Raw genomic sequence first — 26,655 nt, 5'->3', positions numbered from 1 at the left:
CCAATAAACCCAAAGGTGCAAAAATGTAACAATTGTAAACAAGGCAAGCTTTCTTCATTATTCTTCCTCCAGAAGCGAACGCCTAGATTTCTAGGTTGACAGAATAAAGCTAGAAATTTGATAAGCAATCACCTAACATTAAACACTAAAGTATACAAAAGTACAAAAACCCTTTCCCACTTGCTGTGCTGAGTTCACAATAACTAGGAGGATAAAATTCCTCACCAGCTGAGTTGGTCTCTTTGTACATAGAAGTTCAGAAGATCTTTGATAAACAATCATCCATAACCATCTAACATGCTGAGTTGAGAAAATAATGACTGGCATGCCTCAGAAAAGACCAATGGTTGGCAAAATCTAGTCTCTGCAATCACCAGAAACAACTGCAGCCAAGCTCCAAATTATCCCCGGACCCCAAGGCAGTGCTGACCTACCAGCAATAAACACCCCACTAGATCTTTACAGCTGAAGATTTCTAGCAAAAGGTAAGGTCTGCAAGGATCACACGAGCTAGCAATGCTTTAAGAAAGAAAATATCAGACAAAGGTGGGTGACACTACCCTCTTGTAATGGCTAGGGTGGGAGCAGATTCAGTTAAATGAACCTGGCTTACATAAATTCAATACACACTCCACGTGATGAAACATAGTTTCTTAGTAAGCATAAATGCATATATGCCCACCACGATGGTCAAACTGCTGCAATACTCTTAGCATCATCCATGACACGTATGTCGCCATGGTATGCCTTGACATTCAAATTCTGAACTTCCGACCTTCAGGAGTGTACCTGCTGACGTGCCTTTCCATCTATTGATGGGCAGGATACTGGATCATAACTTTAAACCTATGTATGCCACCACTCTGCTTAAGCTGATGCTCAAATAACAACATACCATGACATATAATTATCAGTTGCAGCCCAAACTATATGTACGTAAACACACCCAGTATTTGCTTCTGCAGGTGTCAAAAGCCGACATGAGAGCTCCAGGGTATGCACACTCACTTTTTCCATTCTCTTGGATTTTTAATCTCCTGTAAAACCAAATATATTTGAGCTTTAAGCAAGCAAACAAAAACTTAATCCACATGAAAAGCTCCTCCAGAGTATTTACCTTGCCAAAAAAAGAAGAAATCTGACTCCCTTTTTTCTTACAACATCATACAAGAGAAGATTCACATAGTGGCGATGATTTGATTGATAAAATCATCATCATCCACCTGAACCTCATGACTTATCCTTCCACGTGCATCAACAGAATCAAAAAGATCATCTAATACACCCAAAAAAAGATGTTAAAAAAATCCTAGTCAAATCAGCTGGTCTGTCTAAATTTCTGGCCTGGTCTGTCTAAGTTGTGACCTAGCAAGAAAAGGTGATTGTTAAAAAGTTTGTAATCTAACCGGTCCTCAAGGATTTCATTGCCTGCCTTGCTGGAATCCTCATTCTCTTTCCAATTCCATTCTCAATGTCATCTGCATTAATATCTGTATTTACACCTTTACCATCTGGCATATCCAAAATAGCCATGAAAGATTCACACTAAGAGTTAGAACAAAGCAGCCGTTAGCTCCATTTTTGTTCATCTCGAAGGGACACAAGATGTTAAAAGTTTCGTTATCTGACCAGTCCTTGAGGATGATATTGCTTGTGTTGCTGAAACTTTGATTGCTTTTCTTTCATCATCTCTATAGTTGCCCACATTAGTCTCTGTATTTGCACCTCGACAAGTGTCCATGGAATCAGGCACATAATCCAGCACACTTAACATTCAAAAAATCAGTACCCAGCAAGGAAAGAAGCATCTTCCAAAAGTTTCATTGTCTAACCAGTCACAGTGGATGCCATTGCCTGCCTTTCTGGAATCCTTATCATCTTTGCCTTATCATCTTCATCAGCCTCCCAATTAATCTCTGTATTTACCCTTCCGCAAACATCCCCAGAACCAGGGACACCAACTGGCAAATCAAAAAATTCACATCATTAAAAAATCAGACAAATCAGCTCATCAAATGACGTTCTTTTCAAAGCAACAAGTCAAGCATAATCAAAGCTCTGATATCTAACCAGTAGTTAAATATTTCTTTGCTTTTTTCACTGGAACCCTTATTGTCTTCCCGTTGAATTGATAGTGTTTCCAAGTTGGACAATACTTCTTCATAAGTTCCTCTTGGTTCTCTGGCCTTCCTAGCTGTTGATACACTTCTCCAACTCGCTGCAATGTGCCTTCATCCGGTTTTACCCCCATCATTTCCATCTGCTTAAAAACCTTCAACACAGAAAAACAATCTCCAATTAAAAGCGATAGATAATATATCCCATTTAATCAAATCAGATCATATCATAAAATTGTGAGAGAAGATCAATGAAAGCAAGCTGTTTTCTTCCTCTTTCTGCTTCCAACTGCTCCACCTTCATCTTAACACTAGAAGCAGCTGACTGTCCTTAGTCAAGACGGAAATTGGGACAGGTGAGGTCATGACGAACACGTTGAGAGTATGTATCTCAAAGACAGATTAAAAAAAGGTCAATAATTCCCATTAATTGGCTTTGCCCACAAGCTTTAATCTATTTATGGTTAAGTATAAATTCCTGCCTAGGCAGAATCTATAATTATTTCCACAAGGTCAATAAGAAACAATATTAGGGGCCAGATTGTCGCAGCTCTCAGCCACCTTAAGAGATTGTCCATTCATCCATGCAATTCTGTTTAGGCTCTTCACATCCCCCCCCCCTGATAGAGTAATCAAGGATTACATACGATTTGATATTGCCAATCAAAGAGGATAAAATCACAAGTACAAACAGATGACATCATTTCTAGAAATTTTGCAGCTGACAGAAGCTGCTTGCTTGACCTCACAGGCACAGAGCATTCCCTTTTCCCCAATACGCAAGCAAAACCAATTGCATACCAAATCGCAGCTTACCTCCAAAAGTTTTTCTAGCATTCCACGCCTCTTGTACATGCTCATCATGCGGACAAACATGTTCCTGGGCATGGAACTTCTACGTAAGGCTAAGAGCTTTTCCCACAATGCCTCAGCATCGTCCAGACGAGCATCCATGTCATATGCCTTCAGCAAAAGGTCATATACTCCCATTGTCTGGCCTTGCCCTTTGCTTAACATCCATTTGGAAACCTGTGCACAAAAGCAATTAGAGTTGAGGAAATGCATATGGAAATTGAAACCCAAAAAAACAAAAAATTAAAACCCAAGCTAAAAATACGGCTGCTATACATATCTCATAATATGGCTATTGATCATGTATATGAGGCTTATCTATGACAAGTTCAAGACTGGTAATTGAGTGCAGCAGATTCAAAACACTCGAGTGCTCATTCAGATCGTGATGAGTACACTTCAAGCCCGGTGGAATGAAAACATGTACTTCTATGGTGTATGAAAATCCCAATCATATCAAAATTATCAATACGCCAAACAAAACCTGGATGATTCTCTGCCATTGCTGTCGCTGCTTGAGTCTGTTAAGCCCTTTTCTCACAGCAATAACTGGGAATTCTGGCTCAAAAGCAACCCATTCATCTAAAGCCCCATAAAGTTCCTCCTTCACGTTTGAAAGAGGCATAACCTGCATAAAATCCCATACCAATTATTAAGATAGTTTCCTTCATTTGGTCTGTACTTGAAGGCTTAAGAACCTAGCATAGGAGAAGAGGTCAGAGAACAGGGTAATACAATGCTCACTAAGGATTTCGCCTTTGTTCCTGTTCCAGATGCGCCCGTCCTTTTCCAAAGATGATGTTGCTTCTTGCCTTGGCTTGCAGATTGGTTTTTCCCTGTCTTGGATGACTTCTGTCCTTCATAAAATACTACTGTTTAGGAGATGTTTAGAGGAAACTAATTGCTTGAAAAGTGTGCAATATGACCAATTTACTTGAATATCTCCCTGAACAGATGGCCGTAGCTGTGCTCTCTCTGATTTAAAAGTCTTCTCCATTCCTTTGCACGAAATGGTGAAGGATCTGCAAATGGTAAAAGCAATCATATAGCGCATTGCAAGGGCAGTTACGACTTACAAGTCTTGACAAGATTCTCGTACTGAAGTAAGCACCTGCTCAATAGATGTTTTTCCCTGCAAAACAAAGCAGCTCGATCGGGAGTACCAGGCCTCGATTTGAGAAAGAATGTGCTTGTCCCACTAACCATACCAAGGTCTTGATTTAAGTGAGCTTTGAAAGTGGAACTGTTGGGTACATAACAAGCGTTGAGATGCCTGCACACAATCGAAATTGGCAGAGCCACGGACGCTCGTAGCGGGCTGCTTTTGTCTATAAGAAGCAAAGGCCATATCCTCGACTCTGTTGGCTCAACACAAAATGGAATGAGAATACAATGCACCCACGTTACACCGATGCGATGACAACAGTGAATTGTCCTCTAGTTTCCAAGGGGAAGAGAAGTGATTGGCATACTTGGAATGAGAGCCAAGGGGTGACGGGCTCCTGAGGCAGCGGCCTTGAAGACAGACATGGAGCTCATGGTCTTCAATGCTTGTGTGTGTGTGTGTGTGTGTGTGTGTGTATATTTGACAGGAACCTGATGATGCTGTGTATATATATATATATTTGACAGGAACCTGATGATGTGTGTATATGTGTGTTATGTACATGTATGCGTGTATATATGTGTGGTATGCACGTGTGTATGTGTGGGTTGATAGTAGCCAGCCAAGCCATATTTGGTTGTCATGTGAAGAATCCACATGATGCAATCACTACTAGACCAATGGTTGCTTGTAGTCACCACTATTGATCTATGCCTCCATCTCTATGGCGCACAATGGCCTTCCTAGAAGGTTACTCGAGTAACTATGGTGATGACTTAGTGGCTAGCGATCGTGTGCATAGTAGCTAGCAATGATGGCAATCCGGTTCTAGTAATAGGTACTTATAATCCCCATGCATTCTGATCGACTAGATCGCTTGAATAGTCGTTGGAATCACAATTGATTTGCAAGAGTTGATAAGGCAAGTCGGCTCACCTTCACTTTTGGCAAACTATATGCTGAGTATGGTCGGATCTACTTTCTCCTTAATCTTTTGCCACAAGCCCTTCGTTAGAATGCCCTTTCCAGGGTTATTAAAGGCCCCTATTAAGAAGGCTAATATGGTCGAGCCACTTCACGAGGAAAGGCTCTTATGCTTGCGTTTAGTGTTATAGGGTAGGTCCTACTAAAGTATATTCTATTGCTATAAGAATCAATTCAACCTGCAATTTTATAGATCAAATTACACGACCGTTACATCAGTGTAAAGAGAGTTCTATTTTATACGTATGAGATATCCAACTTGAGATATCCTTGTCATGCAATACGTCTCAAAAAAATGAAGATTTGGTCATAAGTTGCCTCAAGCTATATCATTAACCAATATGATGTCCATGATACAAAGTTCATCCAGTAAAAATTAACATGTTTATCAAACCATATAGGTGTAGCTCTTTGTCACAATTTTGGAACATTTTATGCTTGTCATTGTGCCTTTTATCACAAAACTCACACACACACACACACACACTTGTGTGCATGCGTGCGTGCATGTGTGTGTGTGTGTAATAGCCCAATCTCAAAGGCATGGGTCAATGCAGTTAAGAAGGGTATTCCGCTTTGTGAAGAAGATGAGAATTGGATTCTGAGAGTCAGCAAGACCCCGAGGGCAAGACCCTAAGGCAATGGCAGAGGCTTGATGCCTCCTTTTCTTTTTGAGGTTTACTTATTCCTTGTACATATTTTCATGCGTGCTTCTCTTAAATGTGTTTCTTACAATGTACAGGGCCTCTACAACCCGAATAAATGGAGGCTCCTTTGGCACTATGTAAATACAACTCATCTAGATGTTGTGTGTCTGCAAGAGCATAATCAGCATTCTTTTGCTGGCCAGCATGGGTTCTTTTCAAGATATGATATATTCTATGCAAGCTCTGATCAATTCTTTGGGGTGTACATTCTAGCCAGACATGATTTGCAGCCCTGTGTAGCATGTAATGATCTTTGTGGCCGATGGATGATTATCCAATACATGATCAATGGAGAGATTTTTGAAATTGGTTCCTTGTATGCCTCTCAAACTTCAGCTTGTAGAGCTCAAATGTGGGATTCCATAAAGCAATATCCTTGGTCCACTAATGCTATACTTTATGGTGATTTCAGCAATGGGAAGATATGATTTCATCACTTCATGCTGCAGATTTACAGATAGCAACTCACCCTTCAGTTTTGGGCTTTACATATCATCATAATGCTTTTACAGAGTATTGGGCCAGGCTTGACAGATTGTATCTTATTCATGCTCAGCAATATGATGATTATACATGTCAAATGTGGACTGAGTATTCTCAACAATTGTCTGATCACACTCCTCTTTGGCTAAACTTTTCATTTGGTATGCCTCTGGATGATATGCAACTCTCTCCAGTCAGACACTTGCATGTCAATCAATTATATCTTTCTCATGAAAAATTCCACCAAATGATATAATTGGCTTACAGTTGTTATGACATGCTTAGGAGGACATTGACTTTGCTTGGAACTCTTTTGTGCATCACATTCAAAATGTCATTAAGGATTATGGAAGGTGGTACATGGCAGAAACCAGGCATCAAATCCAGTGGGCAAAATCACAAAAGCAGCCCTTGGTACAGATTGGCCCCCATCAAAGGTCTCTTTCCTCTTCCAAATAGGGTTCATTGTCTTGTGCTTCTTCCATTATTGATGCCAATAATAAACGCAAGCTTTCCAAATGGCAGACAAGGGCTAGAGTTAAGCCTTTTCTAGATAAGGGCTATTCCTCAAAATCTTTTTTTTGGAATTTGCATGCACATAGACAAAGTCAATCTATCATGAGAGTCAAAAAACCAGATGGTATTTGGACCCAAACTTTATCTTAGCTTGAACAACAATGTCTAGATCATTTTCACCTTCTCTTTTCTCAACCATCTTCTTCTACTCCTCAGGTTGAATTGGCTTGGAGCAAATTTATTGATCTTGTCTCTCCTATTATTTCTTTGCAAAAAGCTTCAGTGTTGGAAGTGTCTTTTTCAGATATTGAATTGGATGATGCTCTCAAGCATTTGGGTAAACATAAATCCTCTCGCTGGGATGGTTTGACTATTGAATTTTTTGTTGCCTTCTGGGCTGAATTGAAGGGTCCAATCTTGTAGCTCATTAATGCTTGGAGGCATGGTCTGGTCAAGCTTGTGCCCAAAAAACTCCTCTATGAGACTATGGCTAACTAGAGACCCATCACTTTGATGCCTGTTATATATAAACTTATTGTCAAAATGTTGGTTTACTGTATAAAGGATATTCTTCATGATGGTATTCATCCCAGGCAATATGGTTTTGTTCCAAGAAGGCATATAGATGATAATATCTCCAATACTCTCACTGCAATGGAATATGCTAAATATTTAGATCAAGATGTTTTGGTCATGTAGGTGGATGTGGCAAAGGCATTTGATACCGTACAGTGGGATTATGTCTCTCAAACCATGTCTAGACTTGGTTTTGGGCCAAAGCTAGTTAATGTCATTTATTGGCTTTACTCTGATTCCATTGTTCAATGCTTTATAGGGAATCATTTGTCTGAGCCTTGGACTCTGGGATGGTTAGTCCGACAGGGATGCCCTCTCAATGCTTTGCTCTATGCTATCACTTCTCATCCTTTGCTTCTTTATATGGATCATCTAGTTGAAACTGGACAGCTTGTGGGACTTTATAGGGAATCATTTGTCTGAGTCTTGGACTCTTGGACAGTCAGTCTGACAGGTGCCCTCTCAGTGCTTTGCTCTATGCTATTGCTTCTCATCCTTTGCTTCTTTATATGGATCATTTGGTTGATACTAGACAGCTTGTGGGGCTTAAGATTCCGGCTCACGGCCTTTCATTGCACAGGCTTATGTAGATGATTCTTTCTTCATGCCAAAGAATTGTCCTCCGGAGCTTCGCATATTGATGGATACCCTTTCTGATTTTGGGTTGGCCCTGGTCTAAATGTTAATTTTCAGAAATCAAAACTCTTGCCTCTCAAGCTTTGTGACTAGCATGCTCTTCTTTGGCTAGGTTAGATTGTTCATCATGAGCACATAGTAAGGCATTTGGGTTATCCAATTGGCTGGAAAATCAGTAATAAGCATCAAATATCTTGGGTATTCAACAAAATTCAAGACAAATTAGAATATTGGAGGATCTCCACTTGGCCTTTCCATGTTCGTGTCCTGTCCATTGTCTTATGTCCAATTTTACTTGCCTTTACTACATTGGTCATCTCGAGATCTCTCTTCTTTTATGTCTCAAGCCATGGAGATTTTTTGGAAAACTAAGCTTTATCAAAAAGGTTTGAGGTTGCTCAAAATGGACCTGCTTTGCTCTCCAAAGATGCATGGAGGTTTGAATATTCTAAACATCAAATTTCATGTGTTGGTAAGAAAGGTCACTATGCTTAGGACTTTTTTTTAGCAAGAGCAGCCATGGTCTATTATGTTGGCAGTTTTGTGTGGCCAGATGCGCACAAATCCTTATGGGCATTGGCTCAATGATCCATGGGAAGTAGTACTTGGCAAGTTTCCAGGAAAAATACCTGGCTGTCCATTTTCTACTGCCTTGATTCAGGATTGGAAGCAGGTGCTCTCTCACATCAAATCGTCTCCCCATCCTTCTTCTATAGCTTCATCTCTTCAAGTGGAAAGCCTTCACTGGAGTGCCGTTTTTTACTCTCCTCTTGCTGTACAACAACCAATCAAGGCTTACAATCTCATGAAGTTGGGCATTCGGTTCGTTGATGATGTGGTAGATATTCAGGGGCATATTCTCTCTTTTCCAACAGCTTGTCAACAATACAATCTTGGCATGCATCATAGACCCATATGGAAAGTTATTGTAGATCTCTTACTCCCTTTTGTTCCAATTCCACCATTGGCAATAAGAGATAGGCTTCAAGATTGGCATCTTTAGTCTTCAAGTCTAGGCTTATCCTCTCAACCTTTGCATTTACTGGCTTCCATACAAGCTTATAGCTTGATTTTACCTCCTCCATGGATTGCTCATCATGCCAATTCTCTTTGGCATATTTTGAATAAGTCTTTATCTTGGTGGAAAGCAAACTTGAAATTAATATGGAAGCTGAAACTGCCATTAAAGCAGAGACTCTCTTTTTGGAGGTGCATTGTTGGTATTTTTCAAGTGGGAGTGAAATTGGGTCAAAGAAGGATTGCCTCTCCTCTTTGTCCAAGATGGCATGATCCTCCTGAGAATATTCATTGTGGTTTTGTTCATATTCTAGAGACCTTCTGGACATGATCACCTATTTTTTATCTCTTAGATTTTTGGCACACAGGTTCTCAAGGTTTTTCTGGATGTTTGGCAGATTACCAACTCCTTTGTCCCAGTACTCTCTTTTCTTCCAGTGGATCAGATACTGGGCGTTGTGGACCCACTGGCTTCAGTGAAATCATGCATTTTTGAATTCATCTCTTCAACACCCTTATGAGTTCTTCTGGGCAACATTGCAGCAGTCCTTATATAATGCCTTGCATGAGGAGGATTTGGATGTCTCTTGCATTGAGCTTTTCTTTTACTGTTTCTAATGGATAGGGCATTGGCTCTTTTCTGGAGCACTGCCCTATTGTAAAATGGTTGTCTCATAATATAATGTTCTTAGTTTCACCCAAAAAAAATGTGTGTGTGTGTGTGTGTGTGTGTCCTATCAACTACTCTTCTGCATCGATTTTCAATGTACTAGTGAACCAAATACAACCATATACCATTGCCCTTAGCATCGCATAAGTGAGAACAATCCATTACCATTCTGTCCCTTCTGACAAAGTGTCAAAGTGGGAGTCAACTTACATACCACATTCACGTCAGTAAATTGCAAAAAGTACACACCTTTTGAAATAAAAGGTTATACTTCTCGAAGTACAAGTAGATATATTAGGCACTCCCATAGTACCCATATAGAGAAAATTTTCTCATAGCCATAGAAAGGCAATGAATGCTTCAGAATCCATAAGAAAGACTTCTAAGTAAGCTTAATCACATAGAACATGTTAGAAAAGCTGGCCCTATATTTTTCTCCATTGAATCAAACTATCTCCATTGCACCAAGGTCATTTATTATTTTGGCAGACCTATATATATACATGAGCCCTACAAATCAAGGGAATTTTCAAGGCAATTCTCAATTCCTGCAAACAGGAATATAAGGGCCGTCTACAATTAGTTATAAAGAATTTCTCAAAGTCATGCAAGAAAGTAAAGGGGATTGTAAAAGGGGGACTCCAAGGATCCTAGCCTTCTAATACCCTTTTCAATGTGTAATGATGATTTATCAATGACAAAGAAGTGCAAAAGTTCTAAAGACTAATTTAAGTATCCCCATCACAAAGACACAAGGGTTTATACTTCGGCCATATTCCTAATTAAAAGGAATATATGCAAGGGAATCCACCTTAGAGCAATGAGTTAGGTTAGCGTGAAATGCTTCATTGCTAAAAGGAGCATTGAACATACAACGTAAGATCATTTCTTGCTCTTGTATTGCTTGTAGCTACAAATAGAGGAAAACAATTATGTAGCTCACAACATAATGTTGCGACTAGTCTTCCTTCCAGAGTGCAATCACCTTTGTTATCTCTACCATGCATCTGGGCCTTTAGTCCACAAATTTAGTAGCACATAGAGTAAGGACTAATGTGTTACTAAGGCGTAGTTTATTATGGTCATCTAATGGTGTTTTAATGCTTGTGACAAGAGCTAACAATGTGATAGTGTGTCACCCTTCAAGCCAACTACTTGGTTGATGCTTGGGCTATATTTTTCCATATAGAGCTCATAGAACTATTGCGGGAAAACATTCCTGTTTATAGAGTTGCAGTGCATCCAAGTGGGCTCACAAACGTTGCGAAATACTAGGGCCACTACTCATACCTCATGGGAGACAACCAATGAAATGTTGAACCAAACAAGACTTTGGAGTAGTTATCCTAGGGACATAATTCATATACTAGCCTAGCAAAAGTTGAAAAGTGGACTCCAAAGCTATGTAGAATACAAGTGAGTTTGTTACATAGAATACAATAGAGTTTCGAGAAAGGCCAACAAAAGATGATCATAAGTAGCAGAGATTGGAATGAACCGCACAAATGCGTAGTCCACCATGATCCATTTACACATAAATATTCTCGCGGGGCTAACATTTGGCAAAGCTAGAAAGTAGTCATTGCAAAATTCTAAGGCCCAAAAGGCTCGTTGCCTTCATCTCTCCCAATCAAGTAAAATAGATCTGGCACAAAATGAAGGAGGTCCTATTTGATGCAACAATTGATTGAAGTGAGAAGGGTTGGAGCCCACCTGTTCTTGTCATTTGAACAAGCAAACTCATCTTAGCCGTTCTTGAGAACAAGACTTATAGAGGAGTATCCAAAGCAAGTAATAGGTTGATTTTCATGCACTGGAACTGTAACGTTCCATCTCAGCTGGTAATGGACATGATTAGTTGCAAGCTGCTCAATGATCAGTCGACCATGGCAAAGCTAGCCCTTGAAATTTGTGGGTTGGATTCCACCCATTATTCTAGTGTACTCAGATTCCTTTGGGTCTCATGAGTCACACTATTAGAAGCTTGTGTGGTTCTAAAATCGAGCTTCATAGTGCCAAGCATAAGGCTTCCTGTCCATGACCAATAAAGTGGCAGGTGTCTTATGGTCCCATGTTAGGAATCTAGGAAGTGGTACCATTTGTCCAATTGGGTGGTACCATTAGCCCGTCTCCATTAAACCCATTGCAAGCATGTGGCTGTGGTGCATCTAAAATGTCCAACTATACCACGTGTCGAAGTACCATATGTCCTTGTACAATGCTTAAATAGTATAATCGCATGATCCTTACACATAGGATCCCCTCCAAAATATCATGATCTTTTCATGATTTTTAAAAACAAGGGACACTATATACATACATAGTAAGTGGGTCTTTAGAAGGATTCCAATACATTCTGTCTCATTAAAATCACCAATCCATTAGTACCTCAAGTCATCGAGCCTCGCATCTCTTTTTCTTGCATTCTCCTTGCAATTCCTTATGTTGCAGCCTTTGAGTAATGCATGAGGCAATTATCTCCACCAGGTTGCACAATCACCTAGAGTTGTGATAATGTTCTCCTCCTCCCTCCTCCTCCCTTCTCCTCCCTCTCTGCCTCCCTCCTCCTCCTCCCTTTTCTTCCCTCTCCTCCTCCCTTCTCCTCTCTCTCCTTCCCCCCCATGCTCTTACATCTTCTTCCTCTCCTACTCCTATGCTTCCCCTAAACCTCAGTCCCCCAACCCTTAACCTTTATGATCTACGAGGGAGACAAGTTCTCCACCATGTACTCTATCCTAAACCTTGAATCCTCCTTCTAACCCTTAAACCCCTTCTGAGCTCTGGGACCTCTTCTACACCCTGGACCTTCTTCTAAACCTTGGAAACTCCTTTTGAACCCTGAACCTCCCTCTAATCCTTGAAACTCCTCCTAAACCCTTCAACTTCCAATGAAGGCAAAATCCTTCATCACCCCAATCATGATGATACAGGTTCCTTTCACACATGCATGCACTATGTTTGCTTACCACACTTAAGCCTACGTCTCTCACCGGAATACGATCCAAGGTCCTAAGCTACACTTAAACTACCAATGATGACACTGATATATTTGTAGGTGACAAAAAGCCTCGGAACCCTGCCTATTGATGAGAATACCTTGCTCTTTCTATGGAAGCCATGGGAAAGAGCCAACATTTGGTGCCGCTATCGAGGAGACTAGTGTCTCAAGTAACAAGTAAACATATGCAAGTATGTGTAAAAAACAAACTACCATGAGATTTTACGAACATAGCACTCAAGGGAAAGGAGAGAAAACATTTCCAACTCCAACCAAAAATATCAACCCCAAGCATGAACCTTGGGTTACTACCTTAAGAAATTTTCTTTATTTCTTAAAAAGAAGCCACTTGAAGAACAAATCAGGCTATGTAATGGACACCAATGCGTAGAGCTCACAACGTCAAACATTTTACCTTTTTACAAAAGAGCGATCCGAGCTAATCATAAAAAGTTATGGCCTAGGAAGTGTTTAGGGTTTAACTCTAATCCTAAACCCATTCCCATAAAAAACCCACTCCACCCCCTCATTCTTCTTCTTCCACATCTAGCCTCCATCCTCTTCCCTATTTTGAGCCCTATGCAAGACCCTCCTCCCTCTCCATCGACCACCACCCTACTCCTATCCTCATCCGTGAGTTATTTCAAGCCCTTCTCGCAGCGAGAACCTAGCCATCCACCCCCCCACCACCCTCTCCCCCTCCACCACACCCCCCCTCCACCCCCTCTCCCCCCCCCCCAACCCCCCTCTCGACTTCCCTTTCCCCCCCTCCCTCCACCACCTCTCCACCCCCTCTCCCACACCTCTCCACCCCCCCACCTTCCCCCGCCACCCCCCCGTCCCTCTCCACCCCCCCCCCCCAACCACCCCACCCCACCCCCCCACCTCCCTCTCCACTCCCCCCCCTCCACATGCGCCCCCCCCCTCCCTCCCCACCACCACCAACCCCCCCTCCCTCCCCCCGCTCTCCACCACCCCCCTCTCCACACCCCCCCTCCCCTCCATGCCTAAACCCCCCCCTTTGCCTCCCCCTTCCACCCCTCTCTAAGGGCTCTAAGGGCCCTTAGGCCCATGCTCTGCAAATCCGTCGCCTAAAGGTGCCAGTCGCCAACCGATGTGGTGGAGGCGTGCCAGAGGAGGCCCCACTCACCAACCAATGGTGATGCCTGCCTTGTCGGCAGTGTACTAGCAGAATTTGCCCATTTGGCAATAATGATGATGACGGTGGCACCCTCGTAGTGCTCGCCTGACCTGTGTACATCCTCATGACTCCTTCCCCTCTGTGCTTCCCCTGCCTGCCACCACAACGCCTCCACCTCTGCCTGATGCCCTCTCCTATTTTCACTCCAAAACTCCTCCTCCCATGCCCCTCTACCTACACTCCCCACAGTCCCCTCTCAGCACCCTCCCCCTTTTCCCCCCCTCTCTACCACCCAATCGACGGCGGCGCCCCCCCCTTTTTTGTTTATAACCTATAAATAATTTATAATTTTTCTTTAAAAAAGAACTAACCCTAACCCAATTCTTAACCCTAGTTAGTCAAACTAGGTTAGGTTAGGCTAACGAGGCGAGGTTAGGTCAGTTCACTGAGAGTTAGTTAGTGGAAAGGTTAGTCGACTGTAGTTAGTTTAGTATTAACATAGGTTACGTTAACCTTAGTGTTAATCACAGTTAGGTTAGGTTAGACTAAGTTAGGTTACAGTAACTGATAACACTCTAATTGACCAGTTATAATAACTAGATAGTTAGGTAACTGGCCAATGGACTAACTAGGAGTACCCTAGTCTAGTTCCCTCAAATGCTAGGGCCATTCACACCACACTTTTGGCCAAAGGGACCCACCCCCCAAAAAAAGGGCCACATTTTACCCCTCCTTTAACCCATCATAACTCATCCATTTGGGACCCAAACTGGAAGCTGATTGAACCAGGATTTCACACACAGATACACCATGCCACAATGAATTTTTCCAACCCATTTCATACATTTTGGTATCCCTAGCACTCCTTAATCCACACCCTCGTGTGGGCCCCTTTTCGCACTAATTCGCTCATAAATTTCCATCATGACCTCTGATTGATGATCTGTCTGCACCAGCACATTTCCACACTCATGTGGCACAATCCTAGGCACATTATTAACATGATGGTCCCTACTACACTAATGCATCTCTAACCCCCCTAACATACCTATGTCAACACTCGCACTTGTAGAAGAGGCGCCCGTCCCACCTCTCGACAAATTTGCATGCAACTACGCTCTGGCCAACGCCTATGCCAACCCTTTTCCCCAAATTCCCCCTCTGAAATTCAGCCAATCCCTTTGACTCCTCCATGACACAACATGGCAGATCATCGTCATGATGATGGTGACCTTGAACTTGAAGCGGCTGGGAACAATTTCTTTAACCCTCACAATAATAACAATCAAGATAGGCACCCTCTGGCCAAACTCGAACTTCCCAAATACAATGGTCGGGGTGATCCAGCAAGATTCCTCCAACATTTTGATGCCGCATGCCGAGCTGGAGGAGATCAATCCAATGAAACCAAGGTCACATGGTTCCCCATGGCCTTAACTAATGAGGCCTCATAATGGTACCTAGAGCTCCTAGTGGAAGAAAGAGCCACATGGGACCTCCTGCAAACTGAATTCAAGAGGCTCTTTGAAGCAACGAGACTGCAAGATGATCCCGCTCTCCAACTAAGCAAGCTCGATCAAGGTTAGTGAGAAGATGTACGCATGTACCTAGGCAAGATGAAATGCTTAGTTGCCAAATGTGGCCCATGCCCCATAAGTACCTCATAGCCTAGTTCATTGCAGGCCTAAGGAAGAAAATCCACAAAGACATGAAAAATGGTATGATGGACTCTGACACTAACAGTGATGATGGAAGAGCAAGTGCACAAGGTAAGTGCTCTAAAAAGGGAAAATCCAAGTCCACTGCAGAAACATCTAATGAAGATTGCCTAGAGGCCATGACCATGAAGCTAAGAGAAGAAATGATGCAGGCCATGGAACAAAAGCTTCACATGTCATAGCCACCACCTCAAACTTATCCACCGGCAAGAAAATGTATAGTGTCCACATTGCATGGTGGCCAATCACATAGCAAATGAATGCCCCATCCTAAGAGCCAGGATCAATGCACAAGCCAATACAATCAAGGTTGTAGTGACACATTTGTGCAGTCAGTGGGCATGATGAAAATAGTTGCATCTTCAACATGCGCAACAACTCGCCCTGACCTCAACAATACCAACCAGCACCCATCCCAGTGTACAGGCAGCTCTAGCACTTGCGCAAGCACCCCAAGCTCCAAGGTTGAATCATGTTCCCTTTCAAACCCAAGCCCCACAATTACTCAGGAATCCAAATCCATGACCATATCCAAGAGCGCCAAATCCAGCTTCGACGATAATTCCAATACAATGACTTCAAGCCGAGGAAGTGGATTTGCAATTCGAGTATGAAGCTGAGTACCCAGTGTATTATGTGGAAGGAACAGAAGGTTTAATACCTGTCTATGCGAATCAAGCTCAGCCCAATAGATATCGAGCGCCAATCAAGTGCTATGGTTGTGGAGAGAATCACAGGATCACAGAGTGCCCTCATCATGGTAGCCCTACTCTTTCCAACCACTCTGCAAAGATTGTGGCATTGGCCATGCCTGTTTGGATTATCCCATGAAAAATAAGGTCCCACAACAAAATGAGGCTAAGCCTAACGTCCCAATCGACATTATTGGGGCGGACCATCAAAGTCTAGGGCCGACAATTATCACAACGTGTGAATGTAATTACATGCCAACAAAAAGAGGCCACTAAGGCCCCTAATATTCTAATTCAATCAAGAAGACCTCTTTAGAAGAAAGCACAAGCACCTATACCTCCACCAAGCAATGAGCAGCCAAGTGCATCCACATCAGCTCCCAAGCCTCAAATAAAAGAATCTCCATACACTAATGCAGAAGTGGAGAAGGCTCAATTTCAGGCACTTCAACAATGGGTGCAAAAAGAACAAGCTCAATTCGAGGCTGAGAAGCAAGCACAAGATTCAATCCTTGACTTGGCCCCACCAAGTATTGACATTGTACTTGAGCCTCTTTCCAGCAACAAGATCCACAATGTAATATACCGACATGCCAACTTGAACGTGCCACACTCTCTAGCATTCTAAGTTGCCTGGTGTCCATTCCCATCGGAATCTTGTTACAAAATCGTCGCAATCTTTGGGAGAGTTTAAAGGATGGATTGAATTAACAAATCCCCCTCCACCTATGAAAGACATAGAAGATATCCCTGTGCGGATGGGTGAGAGAGATGCCATACGCAACATCACTGTGCCTTTGATCCATAAAGCATATGATGAAGTCCAAGCCATAGTGGATGGTGGAGAAGGTGTGAATGTCCTATCTAAGGAGCTCTATGATGAATGGAGTCTCCTACCAATGCAAAAGGCTAATTTCAACATACGCCTTGCAAATGATTCAAATGCAAAGCCCTTGGGAATAGTGAATGGAGTGTCAACAAAAGTCGCAGGAGTCCGCTTTTTTCTTCAATTCACAATCTTGGAGCTCCCCAAGAAATATTATCAAATCTTGCTTGGACATCCGTGATTGTGTGAGGCATCAGTCCTTCATGATTGGGGGACTGATAGATTGACAATCCAAAATCGAGACACTGGAGTAAGAGTCAATGTGGGGATAGGAACAATCAAACCAATTGTGCCTAGAGCATTGGATGAAACCTCTTCAAGCAAATCGGTCCCCTGCAACAACATGCCTTAGCGAGAGATGCACAAAGCAATGCCAACAGTTGGATCCAAGCATTGGCAACTATTGACAACTGCCATACACTAGATCCCATCTTCTCACAAATTGATGCTAAGGTCATGCAGGTAAATCCTCCACTCACAGATGAAGGACCGATCAATCAAGAGGTGCCATTTTTTATGGTTGACCTCAAATGGAATGGTGAACCTAAACAAGCTATCCATGATAATAAGGACTCAGATTTTCCTTCGGACCTTGAAACAGAGGCTGAAAATGCTCAATTTGAAGACCATGTCTTTGACAATGATTTAGCCACTCTCCATGCCCTATGATAGTTGAGCTTCCCAAAGTTGAAACTCCAAAGTTTAATAATAGCAAAAGATCCTGCAAGAAAGCTGAAGGAGGACATCGCCACGCAAAGCCAAGGCCAACCACTTTAATGAGTTTGAACGAGTCCAACAAACTAGGATCATTGAGTTATATCTTACCAAGCCAGCTCCCCCAAAATTTGAGCCACCTCCTCTTGAATGGTCCCTTGATGGACTTGAAGGAGTTTGCACAGCAAATGAACCATTCCTTCAGAATACTTTGCCAGTGGAAAAGTTACCCCACACCTCCCAACATAAGAAGTTTTGAAAGTTTAAGCCACATGTGCAGATGAAGTTTGATAATGAGACATCAAAAAAAGAAAGTCCACAAGAGCCTCAAAATTTGGTTAATGATACTATGCCACCCAATTCCCATAGCCCATGCACGGCTAGTTCAACACAATCAGAGGCTCCAATCTATGAGGTACCAACCAAAACTCGCACAATAAAACTCACCCTTAAAGGGGAGGAAGAAAAATTGGTATTCATTGGGAAATAGCTTACACAGGAAGATGAAACAAAGCTCAAAGCATTCCTAATGGAATATGAGACTGCCTAGCATGGTCATACAAGGAAATGAAGGGAATTTCACCAGAAGTGGTAGTACACACGATACCTATTAGGGAAGGTGCCCACCCTAAGGTATGTGGACCTTATCAAATAAATCCAAAATATGGCACCATGGTCTATGACGAACTGGAAAAACTTTTAGATGCCAGATTCATCTATGAGATAGAGCACACTGATTGGGTTTCACCCATCATCATCGTGGCTAAATGCAACAAGAAGCTAAGAATATGCATTGACTTAAAGAATTTGAATGCCGCCATGATCAGGGATCACCATCCCCTACCCTTAATAGAAAGAATGTTGGAAAAGGTGGCTAGTTCAGAGATATACAACTTCTTGGATGGCTTTAGTGGCTATAAGCAAGTGCAAATTGCTCTCGCTGTGACCAATCAAAAACAATATTTTATATAGAATGAGGTATATTTGCCTATAGTGTCATGCCATTCGACCTTTGTAATGCCCCAACCACATTCCAAATAGTCATGTTCACCACTTTCAAGTCATTTCTAAATAAGTTCAAACAGGTGTTCTTGGATGATTTATGCATCCACTCGATCAAAGGAGATCACTTAAAATGTCTTGAAGCGGTTCTAATCAAATGCAAGGAGTATGGTATCTCCCTAAATCCAACAAAATGCCAGTTCATGGTCACCCACGGAGTTGTTTTAGGACAATTGTTTCTCAACATGGGATTGCAAGTGACATGGACAAAATCAAAATCATAATGGAATTGCCTCATCCTATAAATTCCAAAGGTGTACAGGTCTTCATGGGACATGTTGGCTATTATAGAAGATTTATCTTGCGATATGCCATGATAGCCAGGCCACTTTACAAATTATTGTGGAATTCTTATGGACAGAAGAGTGCGACCAAGCCTTTGAGCTTTTAAGTGGCACCTAATCATAGCACCCATCCACCACCCCTTGAAATGAAAGCAGTGGATGCCAGAAAACTAATTTTAAAAATTGCACCCTATCAACTTATTGTAAGACAACTATACAAGATGGGCAAGGACCAGGTTTTAAGGAGATTCATAATGCCACATGAAATCATGCCAATCCTTAGTGAAGTTCATGAAGGCAGTGCAGGAGGACACTTCCAAGGGAAGTAACAGCAAGAAAAGTCCTCCTCGTAGGCTACTGGTTGCCAAAACTTTGGGCAAATATCTATGAATATGTTAAAATCTGTGATGTATGCCAACGGACTACTAAGCCACAACACAAGGACTTCAATCCCCTAACAACAGGTGTTGCACAAAAACCATTTGAAAAATGGGGATTGATTTTGTGGGTCCCATCCATCCAGTGATAGCAAAAGGAACACGGGCACGCTACATCATTGTGGCCACTAATTACTTTACCAAATGGACAGAAGCTAAAGTAGTCATAAAGGCAGATGCCAAAAGCAAAACAAGGGTCTTATATGAGAATGTGATAACTCGATTCGGATGCCCCATTGAAATTGTGTCGGATAGAGGCATGCATTTTGTCAATGACATTATCCAAGAACTCTTGTCTAGCTTTATGGTAATCCATAGAAAAAGCACACCCTATTATCCCTAAGGGAATGGACAGGCCTAATCCACCAACAAAATATTATGCATTATCCTTACCAAGCTAGTAGAACCTCAGCATTCTAATTGGGCAAAGAAACTAAATGCAGCCTTATGGGCATACCAAACCAAGCTCAACATTAGTACAAGGAATACACCTTTTCAATTCGTGTACGGCCTTGAAGTTGTGGTCCCACTAGAATTTGTAATCCTAAGCCTACGCATAGCAATACAGGAACGCATGGGAGATCATGAATCCTTGAAAGAAAGACTCTATCAATTGGAGAAGCATACAGAGAGCATATTAGTTGCCTACCAGGCCATGACAATAGAAAAACATAAAAGAAAGGCATGGTTTGATAGGAACCTTAAAGCCAAAGACATCAAGGAAGGTGACTTGGCCTTACTATACAATGCCAAAGTCCACAAGGGCAAACTCAAGTATCTAGGTCAAGGAGCTTATCAAGTTAAAAAAATGAATCCCATTAGAGCTGTGCTGCTAGAAACATTGGATGGAGTCCAATTCAACACAACCATAAACGGGAGCCGACTGAAGCACTACTACATCAACACGCAAACCATCCCCAATAATAATGAAGATTTGGAAACCCCAAGTCTTCTTTAGTTAGTATTAGATTGTATCATGAGCACTCACTTACATATGTACATCTTCGCACATATAGGTAGCATCAACCAATTTCAACCTAAGGCTTAGAAGTGATGCATGAGTCCTAGCTACCCTACGAAATCCCAACAAAAATAAAAAAGCATATAGTTGGTCCCTACCTAGTTACTAGGTCACGTGCACTCACACACTTCTATTGAGACACATAGTCGATTGCATGAATAATTGTGTCGCACATGTTCATTCCACATTCTCAAAGCATGTGTAAAAATACGATATGTCACAATACACACACACGTGTCATACTTGCATACTAATTAATCTAATGATTAATGGTACACCATATCAACATGGATGTAGGTTCAGAAACAATGCCGCCACTAAAGAGGATGTGAAGAAAGAGCCCACTGCCTTAGCCACAAGACCCCCTCCAGAGTTCACAGCCATCTACCTCCTCTCAACCAAGGCAACCACAGGCAGTAGTGGTTCAGAGTGATAGATCTCTGGTGAGGATTTTGTGCATGACATGGAAACACGAGAAGTACAAGTGCCATCCCAGTCACCACCAGCCTACACAACCATTGATGGGGCCCAGTCCTTGGAGCTTGTGTGGCCACCTACATCAACATATGCTCTTTGCAATGCAACACAAGCTTTCTTAGAGCAAAGGGGTCTTGGCAGTTTGTATGAGAGCCTAAAATCCTTGGAGGACAGTCCTATAATGACCAAGTACATCAGGGACTTTCTCCATTCTTACCTCTCCAACGATGCACAAGTTGGGAAGTACGGCACCATCACTATACATTAGAGCCAACTCAACATTATACTCAATAGTATAGTGATTCAAAGGGCCTTCCCACTCCCAAATCAAGGTGAAAAATACCCCACAAGTCCTACCGACACTAAATTTCTCAAAATACAACCTCTCCTTGCCAAGGGCACCAAGTTCTATAGGGACAGAATATCACTTCGCACCATCATTAACCCTCGACTCAAGGAAGCAGCAACATTCCTATCCACAATCCTAGGGGTTAAGTGTAGCAAGAACTGATCCCTCCCACTCTACCGATCCCTCCCACTCTGCACATTTGTTTTGCTGAGTAGGCAGCTAAAGTAAGACTGGGGATCCAGCACTTAGTCATCTTCTTCACAAAGAAACTAGATGGTTTAGCTGGCCAAAAATGCAAAACTCCACAACTATTGGCTAAAATCATCAGTAAGGAAATAAAAGAGAAAGAAATGACTCGGCCTTCATCGCCAAAAGCTTTTTTTTTTTTTGGGCAAACAAAATTTTGTTTATATCTTAATCATCTGTACAATGTTGTCAAACCTTTGATAGAAAAGTTCACCTCTAATGAAGGTTTCCCGCATACAAAAAAACCTCTTTCTATAAATAAGAGGAAACAAAACCAATATCTTAACTTTAGGAAGTTTCTAGGTCTCAAAATATGTATCCCAGTTAAGTCCTTGATAGCCCAAAGAGGAGACAGAGTTTCATGGTAAACAGAAGAAAATAGCAGGGATTTGATGATATGCCATCTTTCAACACTGGAGCCTTTAGTAGTAACCTATGCATAGAGCATAAACAAGTGAGGAGCAGGATCCAGTTGGAGTAGACTATTCAGCTGGTTCTTCTTTGACTGGGCAGAGTGGAGGGAGGAGCTGAGCCTGCATGTCCAGCCTTGCACTTGAACATCTGCCTGCCTCTTGAGTGTGTGTAGACAATTCTGATAGCAATTGAGTAATCAGATCATTGTAGTTATGAAATTCTTGATCCAAGAGAAACTTTGCCTGGGGCACAACAGAGAATGTTCAATTGCATTGCCACCCCTGCCTTCATCATGACTTGTATAGAACCATATTCTTCTACTGTCAACTCTTTTTAGTCTCTTTTCCAAAGTGTGATTGTCACTTTAACCTCTTGTAAAGCAAGAAAAGTTGGAGACTGTGAGTTGAAAAGAGAATGGTTTATTTACCATTCTTGCTCTTCCCCTTTTTTAGCTTTGGGGGTTGGGCTTTTGGGTGGGGCACTCTGACCTTTTACTTGGGAGATCCTTCTTTTGTTCAGAGTTGTGGCTTGAGGTTTAGCTGGAGGTCTAGGAGAATTATTCTGGTTTTGGGCCAAGGGGAGTTCTTCCTCAGAGTCTCCTGGCTCTGACTCACTCATACTGACATCCACTTGATTTACATCTTCTTCAAACTCTCTGGACCATCCAGGTTTAATATCAGCTTCCTCCATTTGGGCATCTTGAATCCACTCTTCAGTTTCTTTGTCAATAAGAGCTTCAAAGGTATTATTGGTAGCCAAAGAAAAGGTTACCCTCTCCTTTTCTAGAGGTATAGTAGGTTTCTTCTACATCTCTATCTACTTGACTGATTTGTTTTCTGTCTCTATTTCAACAGACTTCTCCAAGTCCTGAGTTTTTGTCTTTCCTTTGACAGTCCACTTTGGTTTGGGAGGAGGAATGGATTGTTGTTGGGCTGGCTCCTATACTGGCTTAGGTCCATTTCTCTTTAGTGGGCAACCTTTGACTGTGTGATTTGAAAGCCCACACAGAAAGCAGGAATTGGGGAGGTTTTTGTAGATAAGGGGCTGCTCCATGAATACACTTCCATTCCTGTTAACTATAACCAGGGTTTCAGGAAGTTCCTTAGCTCTACATCCAATCTAACACAGATCTGAGGGCGACCTCTAGGGTTAAAAAATTGCTCCATTTCAACATCTATAACTTGGCCTAAGCTTCTACACAGGTTAGGAGCTTGGTTGACTAGGGAGAAAGGCAGATCAAGAAGTTCTACCCAAACAGGAACAAAAGTGGATCTTGGTTTGTGTCAGGGTTAAATCTTGAGACCAAAACTCAAGATAGAGACGTTGATGTCTTATAGTCCATAAAGCATGGTGTAGGGCCCTCCAAGCCATATCTTCAGTTCTAAAAAGAAAGAAAAAGAAGCCTTTTCTTAAAAATTTGACACTGGTAACTACAAGGCCTTTTCTAATCCAATTATTTCTGAGCCAACCTTCTAAGAAAGCAGTAGGGGGACTAGGGTCAGGCAAGTACCCAGTCAAGGCATGAGATTCTAACCAGTCAATTGATTGCTCATCATCTAGGAAAGCTGCCACCTTACCTTTAAAATGTGAGCTCTCCTTAGCTTCAAGCTGTTGATCTTGATGTTGAGGTTGTCGTGAGTCTGCTGATGGATGGCCTTCAGCTTCTCTTCTACTGTCTTTTTTAATGGTTCCTCCCTCTGTACTTGTGGATTTGGAGGCGGGTCCTAAGCCATTTGGTGGTTGAGAACTGGGGTGTCCTCCCTCCGATTTTCCTGCTATGTTTGCATAAACCTAAAGGTGGGGAGCAGGGTTCTAGTTGGGCGATGGAAGACTCTCTTCTTTATGGCTCTAAAAGAACCCAGTAGGCCAGCTGTCGGTATCAGGAACACTTGACCTTCATTTTGTTCTCCTCATTTGAGTTCTCCACATGATGAAGCTACTGCATTCTAGCTTGGTCTATTGTTGGCAAAGCATGGCCTGAGGGGGCTATAAGCTCCTCCTGATCCTTCATGGCTACCTTTGCTGGTAAGGCTAGCAATACTATGCATGAATGGGGGGTGAAGAGCCCTCCTCTAAAATTCTTGCACCACCCTCGCATAAGAGGGCCTTGGAGTCTACTGGGAGTCTCTACTGCCAAAGGCTATAGTGATAGAGTTTGCAGCGAGAGGTCTTGCACGTTGATTATCAAAAGAGCCACCAAGGGAGTTACTTACCCTATTCTAGGTGAAATCTAAGTGGTGGATCGTTGATAAAGGTGGAGTCTTGAGGGAGCATCCTACTTAGGCAAAATTAGCATGGATGGAGGGTAGTTTTCATGATAGTTTGACCCCCTGTTAGCGCGAAGCTCTCTTCAAGGCGCATGTCTATGTGCTATCAAACCTTGAATCAAACACTACAACAAAAAGTTATGTCTCTGTGTTTGACAGTCTATATTCATGATAATTTTTACCCCCGTCTAGTAAACTGCCCATAACTTTCTGGCTGCTTCTTTGTTTCTTACGAAATGTATATCATCGCAAAGCCCATCTCAAGGCGCATCTCTATATGTGTTTAAATCTTTGGTATCATGTCTCTACTGAAAGTTATAGGCCTCTATGTCTAATGATAGTTTGCAAAGTATTTTGAGCTGTGTAAAGGTATCTATGAAGGAGGTGTTAGATATCAATGCTCCACTCTCGTGTAACTACGCGGGAACCTAGCTAACTCTACTTGTAAGCCCCCCATATGAGGAGAAGACATTTGAGTAGCTCAATTACCCGGTAGGTCTTGGTTTGGACACCAGATGGGGGCCATGTGTGGCCTGATGGCTGGACGGCTTCAGATAGAGTTGGCACACCGCCAACTAGGCTACATGCAAGTGCAGGAAGGCATCCCTTGACTGACTGCACTAAGGGTAGACGGAGCATTTCCTAAGGCAGCCCACTCTCGGGTTGCGGGGCCCGTTTGGAGCCTCAGATGATCTCGGATGGTGGGCCGAACGGAGACCGTAGGCAAGTTGCTATGTTTTGCGCACCAGTTCTATCGTATAGTCGGTGGCCTATTTCAAGACCGACCCCCACTCGACCATTTTCGGTGGATTGGGTCGGTCACCCAATTGAGCCTAACTGACTATGACTGGTGGCTATATAAGAGCAAGCTCGTGAAGCCCATTTCATCATTGGCTACAGCAACCCTAATTCCTTAGCATCCAACCTCCGTCTTCTACTATTTCCAGCATGCCATCAAAGATTCTTTCACATGAGCGCACGATTGGGAGGCAGCGCCATCTATTGTATCAGTTCTACAGTAATCAAATTTTTGATTCTCCATACTATCTTGTTTTCTCTCTTGCGTACGAGATCCTGTTATTTGTTGAGCATAGACGTATTATTTTCTTACATGGTATCAGAGCCTCGACTCTAGCAAGAAGATTTGGTAGTTTGCGAGCAAATTGTGAGAGATGGCCCAGCCCACAAGACTACAAATCCCACCGTTCGGCGAAAGCAAAAAGTTGGATGGCTCTAACTATCCATTCTAGAAGTTCAAGATGAAGACCATCCTAAGTGCATATGAGCTTTGGGACACTGCTACTGGGGTGGACGTGAGGCCGGTTGTGAGATCAGATCCAGCCAATGCAGGACAATAGATAGTACCCATTGCAGACGAGATTCTCGTGTGGACAAGAAGAAATGCAAATGCACTGTGTTCTATTGTCTGCAGTGTTAGTGATTCCGTCATGGCGTTAATTCAACATGTCACCACAGCGGACGAGGCATGGACGGTCTTGAAAAATCGGTACAAGACCATGAATTAGATGCGGATTCAGAATCTGGAGACTCAACTTGCAAATGAGAAGTTGTCTGAGTCTGAAGCGGTATAGAAGTTCATCACCAAGGTGAAGAATCTGCATGATCAGATGACTGCGATTGACATCACCATCACCAGCGAGAATCTAGCAGGAAGGTGCATACGAATTCTCCCACCAAAGTACGACGGTCTTGTTACAGTGCTGAATACGCAGAACAAAAATCCGCCCCTCAACTTTGAGGATTTTAGCACGATGCTTCTGGAGGAGGAGATGTGTCAAAAGACGAAGATTTGCCAAAGACTTTCTGGGTTGAAGCATGTAACACTATAGTTTACATCCTAAATCATAGCTACACGAAGGCTATGAATGGGATGACTCCACTGCAAGCCTTTTCTGGTAAGAAACCTTCAGCTGCACATTTCAGAGTTTTTGGATGTGACTGTTTTGTGCATGTCCCTGATGCTACCAGGACAAAATGGGAACCGAAGAGCCGGAAGTGTATTTTCTTGGGCTACAGTGAAGAGGCGAAGGGTTATCGTCTCTATAAGCATGTTACCAAGAAGATAATTGTAAGTCGCGATGAGTCAAGATGTGGTCTTTTCAAAATAGCCGCATCAATTGGAGGAGGATGCTTCCTTCCCAAACAACCAAGACTAGGATATCCATCCAGTACCGCCACCAATAGTAAGCCGAACTCCCCCAACGATGCTTGGGAGGATTCAAGATAAAGAAGATGAAGAAGAGCCTACAGAACCACAATGGCAAC

At 42.5% G+C, this 26,655-nt stretch overlaps 1 protein-coding gene across 4 annotated transcripts; it reads right to left on the bottom strand.

Annotated features, from left to right (window-relative positions):
* Positions 1–175: 175 nt before the first annotated feature.
* LOC147887346 (pentatricopeptide repeat-containing protein At4g21190-like) lies at positions 176–4,565 on the bottom strand. 4 transcript variants are annotated; one of them, XM_087394520.1, is made up of 12 exons: positions 4,442–4,565; positions 4,081–4,327; positions 3,904–3,991; positions 3,705–3,821; positions 3,454–3,597; positions 2,934–3,146; positions 2,071–2,272; positions 1,833–1,961; positions 1,630–1,713; positions 1,407–1,511; positions 1,118–1,276; positions 176–1,037 (listed from the first exon to the last, which is right to left on the bottom strand). In XM_087394520.1, exons 1-11 carry the CDS (start codon positions 4,506–4,508, stop codon positions 1,179–1,181), a joined length of 1,494 nt encoding a protein of 497 aa, XP_087250646.1. In that variant the 5' UTR covers positions 4,509–4,565; the 3' UTR covers positions 176–1,037; positions 1,118–1,178. The 4 variants fall into 4 exon arrangements, with proteins under 4 accessions (XP_087250646.1, XP_087250647.1, XP_087250649.1 ...); XM_087394521.1 differs by having other exon boundaries at positions 3,714–3,821; XM_087394524.1 differs by having other exon boundaries at positions 1,027–1,037; positions 1,118–1,242.
* Positions 4,566–26,655: the final 22,090 nt, after the last annotated feature.

Source organism: Dipteris shenzhenensis, chromosome 23, assembly GCF_047967505.1.
Source record: "Dipteris shenzhenensis isolate YYH24624 ecotype China chromosome 23, Dip_SZ_1.0, whole genome shotgun sequence".
Lineage (NCBI taxonomy): Eukaryota > Viridiplantae > Streptophyta > Polypodiopsida > Gleicheniales > Dipteridaceae > Dipteris > Dipteris shenzhenensis.
This window is presented reverse-complemented; position numbering and strand designations above follow the sequence as displayed.